This window comes from Dreissena polymorpha, chromosome 9, assembly GCF_020536995.1.
Source record: "Dreissena polymorpha isolate Duluth1 chromosome 9, UMN_Dpol_1.0, whole genome shotgun sequence".
In the NCBI taxonomy this organism is placed as follows: domain Eukaryota; kingdom Metazoa; phylum Mollusca; class Bivalvia; order Myida; family Dreissenidae; genus Dreissena; species Dreissena polymorpha.
The window spans coordinates 87,584,101-87,592,870 of record NC_068363.1 but is presented as its reverse complement, the minus strand read 5'-3'; the positions used below and the strand labels follow the sequence as shown (position 1 = coordinate 87,592,870).

Here is an 8,770-nt window from a genome sequence, read left to right as displayed (position 1 = left end):
GGTATATTTTAAAGCATGCATATATTTTCATATAACTTGCCATACTTTATCATCACAATGCGACAGAGTGTCGCATGCAATTCAAGGACAAAGTTCAATTCAGGAAATTGCTACTTAGCACTTTGTCCGGGGCGTACCTTTGTACATACTGGATGGATTTTAAAATAACGTGTCAGTCATTAACATGATGACGGTGATTGCCGTGCACAAAAACCGGGTCCATAGGCCCAAGGTCAATGTCACATGTATATATCAAAGGTCAGATTTAGGTACCATGGGTGGATTTTTTTATGACTTGCTTAAGGTGTTTATCATAATGAGTTGGGATGTAGCAAGAACGAGACGCATGTTTCCAAAGTTAATGTCGAAATTTAAGGTTAAGTAACACATTCGGTATTTCCATTTACTTAAAAAGTAATTTTTGGCGTAGTGTCGCACAAAAAACGGGTTCATATATCCAATGTAAGATCACAATTCACAATCAAAGGTCAAAATTTGATAATTAGTACTTTCTACTTTGTTTCAAATGAAATGATTAAAAATTAACTTTGTTACGTAATCAGCATTATGACATGGGGTGTTGTGCGCAAGAACCAATTGAAAGGTCAACGTCGTGAATCAAGACAAAAGGCTTTAACATTGACTGCGAAAACAATAACCATATGTCGAAGGTTAAGGTCAGACTTTTACCTCAAAGGTGAATGCAGAATGATTTATAGGGATTTTTCCAATCTTAAAATGTTTGCTATGACGGTTGACAATTTCACTCTTTTTAGTTGATAATGCGGACATATATATAATTATTTACTTTTTCTTGTAGTACGAATGGAAATTCATGCAGATAATGGAGCCGATATAACAAACGAAACATCTTCGGACTGTTTTCATGAAATGTTGGACAATAATCCAGAAACTAAAAAAGAAATCATGGAAAATGTTAATATGCATGGAGATAATGGAGCCGATATAACAAACGAAACATCTTCGGACTATTTTCATGAAATGTTGGACAATAATCCAGAAACTAATAAAGAAATTATGGAAAATGTTAATATGCCATTGCAAAAGAAAGATGAAAGTACACCGCTTCAAGAATCTGGGATGATACATTTAAATCAAAAATGTAGATCATGCAATAAATTAACAAGATTTCTAAATAACTCTTCATTGAGCTGTGACAAGTTCATTTGCTCTGAGTGCCAACAGCAAAATAGAAGTACCAATCTATCGGACGAGGCAAAAGACAGATCATTCAAAACGATCAATAATCAGCAAACAACGGGTGTCTGTGATCGACTAAAGGAAGAGTATATAAGGCATACAATGCAAGAGTTGACAAACAGAGAGAAAGATGTGAATACGCAAGTCGTTGGCAAGCAGAAACTATGTGAGCTTTGCACAGCAAATGGCAAATCGATTCCTGCGTGCTTCTTCTGCTCTGAATGCGAAAATGAGTTTCTTTGTGAGCCATGCGGTAAACATCACAATATACAGAAATCAACTCGAACACACAAATTACAAGATGTAAGTCATTACATGGAAGCAGCAAATACTGATGCCAAGAACATTCCGAAACTATGCGAGCCTTGCACAGCAAACGAGAAATCGATTCCTGCGTGCTACTTTTGTGCCGACTGCGAAAATGAGTTTCTTTGTGAGCCATGCGGAAAACATCACAATATACAGAAATCAACTCGAACACACAAATTACAAGATGTAAGTCATTACATGGAAGCAGCAAATACTGATGCCAAGAACATTCCGAAACTATGCGAGCCTTGCACAGCAAACGAGAAATCGATTCCTGCGTGCTACTTTTGTGCCGACTGCGAAAATGAGTTTCTTTGTGAGCCATGCGGAAAACATCACAATATACAGAAATCAACTCGAACACACAAATTACAAGATGTAAGTCATTACATGGAAGCAGCAAATACTGATGCCAAGAACATTCAGAAACTATGCGAGCCTTGCACAGCAAACGAGAAATCGATTCCTGCGTGCTACTTTTGTGCCGACTGCGAAAATGAGTTTCTTTGTGAGCCATGCGGAAAACATCACAATATACAGAAATCAACTCGAACACACAAATTACAAGATGTAAGTCATTACATGGAAGCAGCAAATACTGATGCCAAGAACATTCCGAAACTATGCGAGCCTTGCACAGCAAACGAGAAATCGATTCCTGCGTGCTACTTTTGTGCCGACTGCGAAAATGAGTTTCTTTGTGAGCCATGCGGTAAACATCACAATACACAGAAATCAACTCGAACACACAAATTACAAGATGTAAGTCATTACATGGAAGCAGCAAATACTGAAGCCAAGAACATTCCGAAACTATGCGAGCCTTGCACAGCAAACGAGAAATCGATTCCTGCGTGCTACTTTTGTGCCGACTGCGAAAATGAGTTTCTTTGTGAGCCATGCGGTAAACATCACAATATACAGAAATCAACTCGAACACACAAATTACAAGATGTAAGTCATTACATGGAAGCAGCAAATACTGATGCCAAGAACATTCCGAAACTATGCGAGCCTTGCACAGCAAACGAGAAATCGATTCCTGCGTGCTACTTTTGTGCCGACTGCGAAAATGAGTTTCTTTGTGAGCCATGCGGGAAACATCACAATATACAGAAATCAACTCGAACACACAAATTACAAGATGTAAGTCATTACATGGAAGCAGCAAATACTGAAGCCAAGAACATTCAGAAACTATGCGAGCCTTGCACAGCAAACGAGAAATCGATTCCTGCGTGCTACTTTTGTGCCGACTGCGAAAATGAGTTTCTTTGTGAGCCATGCGGTAAACATCACAATATACAGAAATCAACTCGAACACACAAATTACAGGATGTAAGTCATTACATGGAAGCAGCAAATACTGAAGCCAAGAACATTCAGAAACTATGCGAGCCTTGCACAGCAAACGAGAAATCGATTCCTGCGTGCTACTTTTGTGCCGACTGCGAAAATGAGTTTCTATGTGAGCCATGCGGAAAACATCACAATATACAGAAATCAACTCGAACACACAAATTACAGGATGTAAGTCATTACATGGAAGCAGCAAATACTGAAGCCAAGAACATTCAGAAACTATGCGAGCCTTGCACAGCAAACGAGAAATCGATTCCTGCGTGCTACTTTTGTGCCGACTGCGAAAATGAGTTTATGTGTGCACCATGCGGTAAACATCACACTTTACAGAAATCAACTCGAACACACAAATTGCAAGATATAAGTCATTACATGGAAGCAGCAAATACTGATGCCAAGAACATTCAGAAACTATGCGAGCCTTGCACAGCAAACGAGAAATCAAGTCTTGCGTGTTTCTTTTGCGCTGAATGCGAAAATGAATTTATGTGTGCACCATGCGGTAAACATCACACTTTACAGAAATCCACCCGAACACACAAATTGCAAGATATAAGTCAGTACACTGAAGATGCAAAGACTGATGTCAAAAACATTAGAAAACTATGTGAGCCTTGCACAGAAAACAAACAATCCATTCATGCGTGTTTCTTTTGCGCCGAATGCGAAAATGAATTTCTTTGTGACGCATGCGGTAGGCATCACAGGATACAGAAATCAACTCGAGCGCACAAATTGCAAGATATATTTCTGTTCGTGGAAGTTTCGAATGCTAACGTAACGAGCAACCAAAAGTTGTGCGAGCCTTGCAAAGCAAACGCGAAATCAATTCATGCATCCTCCTTTTGCGCTGAATGCGAAAACGAATTTCTATGTGAGCAATGCGTTAAACATCACAATATACAGAAATCCACTCGAACGCACAGCTTGCAAAACATTCGCCAATACGTGGAAGTTTTGAATGATGAAGTCACCAACAACCAAAAGATGGGCAAGCTTAGCGAACTAAACGCGAATGCTGAGGTAAATGATGAAATGATGCTTGGTTATTATTATTATTATTATCATTATTATCATTATTATTATGGAATGTATGTTTTCAAATGTCCGCATAAGTACATTTGATAGAGAACGTTTTGGATGCGCGTTCGGTTTCGCATTAAAGGGACTGTCAACCACGACGACGTAGAAAAGAAAAGTAGTAAAATACCGTATTTTTTTACAATTATTAGTTTATATTGATGAAAATAATACGACTGGTATATTACATTACTTGAAAAAAGTAAAGTTTTCATATTTTCAGTATATTTGGTAATACATTTTACTGGGTTTGTCTACCAGGTAACTACCAGTTAACTATTAATAACACCCGTAAATTGATCACCATCGTCACGTGGTAAACCCAGGAATGCAAAGTGTGCATGCGTCGTGAATTGTATATATCTAAAATAGAAAAAGATCAATCTACTAGCGTTATTTATAGTGTGAATATCGTTATGTCACATATTTTTGCGATGTACTTTCGATTTCACATCGCGAAATTTTATTAACAAATATACTGAAAATATGAACTTTTTTCTAGAAATGTAATATACCAGTCGTGATAATTTAATCAATATTAACTAATAATTGTAAAAAATACGGTATTTTACAACTTTTTTTTCGTCATTCGTGGTTGACAGTCCCTTTAAATCTGGGTTAGCCCTCAAACCCGTTTAAACTCTAAATCTTTGCACTGACCGTTCCAATGCGGTGATCACAGTTTTGAATATTGTATATTTATAATTAATGCTTTTAAAGTTGTGCATAAGAACAAGAATTGCTCTACTGATAGAGTTTCGTGAGTTTCGTTTTTTTTTGCTATAATATTGTTTACATTATTAATATTAACATTAATATAATTATTATTATTGTTATTATTATTATTATTATTATTATTATTATTATTATTATTATTATTATTATTATTATTATTATATTATTATTATTATAAAACGAATATTTTTGAAGAGTACGCCTGGAAAGCCGTGGGCTAGCGCAGTAGGTTCCGATACAATTACCCTTACGTGGGAAAAACCTGCTTTGTTCAAGAAGGGAGATCATTTCCAGATATCATGCAAAGAATACAAGATGACAAGGTGGAAGATTTGCCATGATAAGGTTGAGCTAAACAGATTTGAATTAACCAACGTAAAATCCGAATCACAGTTTATATTTCGCATTCGGGCTGTATATAACGACCACGAAAGTGATTACAGCAAAGAAAGTGATATAGTGACAACAAGGAAATCTTTATCATCACAACTTGTAGGGTTCTCTACTGTTCGTAGCGCTCCCGGTGTATTACCTATCCAGTATGCATTACCTATGACAGAAGTCAAAAAAGCAAGAAATTCAATCGGGAAAACAAGGAAATTTGAAATTGGTATGCTAATTAAACAACAATATTAATTTGTATTGGTATGCTGAGTAGTGCGTATTGACATTTGTTTGACGATGAACTTTTATTTTGCAGGGTATCCAAGGAAAGTAAATTGGGAGGAAAAGACAATTTTACTAATTGGTGAGACAGGAACTGGAAAAAGCACCCTTGTTGATGGAATGGCTAACTTCATATTTGGTGTTAATTGGAATGATGAGTTTAGATTTACTATTGTCAATCTAGAAGATGAAGAAAAACAGAAAAATCAGGTACATTTAAATAAGTTTACTATATATTTTTATGTATACAAATATCCAAATCTAAACTCTTGTTCGCTATCGTGATATTCAATGAAGTAATTATAAGAAATCACGGAATAATGATTTTAAATGGTATGTAATTAATGATGTATTGTGTTTTTTTAACAGGCAGTTTTGCAAACGGAGTGGATAACTTGTTACACGATGCACCCACAAGACGGTGGAAGAATTCCCTACATTCTTAACATAATTGATACGCCAGGATTTGGAGATACACGTGGACTTCAACGGGATCAAGACATCGTTAAACAAATCCGGGAACTGTTCACCGTTAGCCCACCACAGGGAATTTATATAATAGACTCCATCTGTTTTCTAATTAAAGCACCGGATGCTAGGTTGACTCCAACGCAGAGTTATATATTTCAATCGATAATGTCTTTGTTTGGAAAGGACATAGAAGAAAATATATGTTCGTTGATAACTTTTGCAGATGGTCTTGATCCGCCGGTGAAAACTGCTTTGGAAGTTTCTGGATTTCCATTTGGTAAATGGTTCCCCTTTAACAATTCAGCTCTGTTTGCGAAAAATACAACTTTAGATTCATCCAGCATGTCGCCAATGTTCTGGGACATGGGTTTAAACAGTTTTCGGAATTTCTTCAAACATTTAGAAACACTACCGTCAGCGAGTTTGAAATTGACCAGCGATGTTGGTACTGAAGGCCGTGAATTGGAAGCTATTGTAAAAAATCTTGAGCCGCTGCTTGAAGCTGGTCTCGTGAAGATCAATACATTAACAGAACAGATTAAATGTTTTGAAGAAAACAAATCAATCATTGCCGACAATAAATATTTTACCTACAGAGTTAAAATTAATAAACAGCTGAAAAAAGACCTTCCAGCTGGTGAGCATGTCACAAACTGTATAAACTGTCACTTTAAATGTCATGAAAAATGTTCCATTTCAAACAATGCTGAAAAGAGGGGTTGTTGGGCGATCGATCAGACATCGGGTTACTGTAAAATATGTCCGAACAAATGCATTTGGAACAAACATTTCAACACTCCTTATATATTTGAATATATTGTTGTCGATGAACAGCAAACGTACTCAGAAATGAAAAAAATATATGAAGATGCATCTGGTAAATTGCTCGATCAAGAACAATTGATAGCCGAGATACAAGCAGATTTGAATAATGTGGTTGAAACTGTTGATGAAATGATGGAAACCTTTACTATATCTAAAGCCCGCCTTAACGAAATAGCACTTCGCCCTAATCCGTTAACAATGAAAGAGCACATAGATCTGCTTATTGAAAATGAGAAGATGATTAAGAAGAACGGTTGGTTCGAAAGAATTAAAACACTGCACAAGTTTAGAAAGCGTGCTGATATAGATAAACATTTCAGTCAATTCCGTATGCAAGCAACATCGTACGTGACCGTTAGCAATGTAGAAGCAAAACATAAAAAGAAAGATCAACCGAATGTATTTGTACGTGGTTGGAATCAAATTAAAAAACATACAGATTTCGATTGAGTTAGCACTTGTGCAATTCAGGTAAAACAAACATAGGAACCTTCAATATCACTCAAATAATTTCAATACACCATGCATAATATGTTAAAACACAGTTTAAGTCTTTTGTCGATACATCGCTTTATTTGAGCTTATTATCCCCGCCGAATTTTTTTTCGGAGGGGATATAGTAATTGGTCCTGTCCGTCTGTCCGTCCTTCCGTCCGAAACTTTGTCCAGAGCATAACTCTAAATCTACTGAAGGGATTTACTTGAAACTTGAAATATAAACAGATGGTAACTAGGAAAAGTGCAGTGACCAAGAACCATTACTCTATCTACCTTAGATTTTGAAGTATCTCCCTTTATATAATTTCAAAGTAAATTTGTGTCCGGAGCATTACTCTAAATCTACTGAAGGGATTTACTTGAAACTTGACATATAAACAGATGGCAAGTATGAGAAGTGCAGTGACTAAAAACCATAACTCTATCTACCTTAGTTTTTGAATTATGTCTCTTTATTTAATTTCAAAGTAAATTTTTGTCCGGAGCATAACTCTAAATCTACTGAAGGGATTTACTTGAAACTAGAAATAAAAACAGATGGCAACTAGGAGAAGTGCAGTGAACATGAATCATAACTCTTTCGGCCGTAGTTGTTGAATTAACTCCCTTTATTTTTTATTTTTGTGTTTATTTATATTTTATTTATTTATAATTTTAAATTACATTAAATTTATTTTCATAGTTAATATTTTAGCTTTTCAATTATTAATATCCCCCTTTATCTTTTTTTACAATAATATTTTAATTTGAACACTGAAGTATTGACTGTAAAATGAATATATAAGTTTAAGGAAAAGTACAGTGATTAAGAACAGCGACTGTTTATAGTCTTCTTTTTTAAGTACCTCCCTTTCTTTCATTTCCATATATTTTATTCTCTAAAGCATAACTCGAACACTATATAACTAATTGATCCTTGAAATATAAATAGATGGCACAGGTGACATGTTTTACAAATATTATTCTACTCTCAAAAACAAATGTTGTCACATTACGGCGGAGATTTGGCACTACTGTGACAAGCTCTTGTTAGCTTATTTATATGCAATTCTATGGTTTACGGATTGTGCTATTTTAAATAATAGAGCGAAATCATGATAATCCGCTACTTTAGCAATTAGTGATTTTAATTATTAATTTTCTCCATACTTAAGTTTTGATTAGTTTGTCGATTTAATCGATGATATTCAGCATTTGCATTACAAGTAGCAAAACACCCGCGGTAAAATAATGGCTTACAGTTTTCTCCTAGTATTTTTAATTTAAAGTTTTATTTAAACTCTTTGTGTTTTTTTTATAAATATTGTTGTCATAGTTCAATATTTATGCTTCCTGGAAAATAATGATGTGCAAAATTTATCGTCGTTTTGATGCTTGAGCTTCTTTTAGTACGTTTTAAGCCAAAACTGTAATTGTTTTGTGTATTTATTTGGTAGAAAAGAGAAGTCCGTTGCTATTAATATTTTAAAATACATTATGTTTTATAATTGCATCTTCGATTTATCTTCGCCCATTTTATCTTCACTGAACTGTTTCAATGTTATGTTTTTATATGTACATATGCAATGTTTCGTAGAATTACCTCTGAAATTGTTTTAATTAA

General features: G+C 35.1%; 1 protein-coding gene across 1 annotated transcript; it reads left to right on the top strand.

Annotated features, from left to right (window-relative positions):
- Positions 1–1,323: 1,323 nt before the first annotated feature.
- On the top strand, positions 1,324–7,761 carry LOC127846240 (uncharacterized). Its single transcript, XM_052377410.1, has 4 exons — positions 1,324–3,915; positions 4,903–5,317; positions 5,408–5,583; positions 5,743–7,761. Exons 1-4 carry the CDS (start codon positions 1,324–1,326, stop codon positions 7,117–7,119), a joined length of 4,560 nt encoding a protein of 1,519 aa, XP_052233370.1. The 3' UTR covers positions 7,120–7,761.
- The last annotated feature ends 1,009 nt before the right edge of the window (positions 7,762–8,770 follow it).

Excerpts from the sequence above, each read along its gene's own strand:
- LOC127846240 (XM_052377410.1), top strand. The coding sequence starts at position 1,324 with ATGCAAGAGTTGACAAACAGAGAGAAAGATGTGAATACGCAAGTCGTT. Across the intron at positions 3,916-4,902 it reads AACTAAACGCGAATGCTGAG|AGTACGCCTGGAAAGCCGTG; the intron begins GTAAATGATGAA and ends ATATTTTTGAAG. Across the intron at positions 5,318-5,407 it reads AACAAGGAAATTTGAAATTG|GGTATCCAAGGAAAGTAAAT; the intron begins GTATGCTAATTA and ends TTTATTTTGCAG.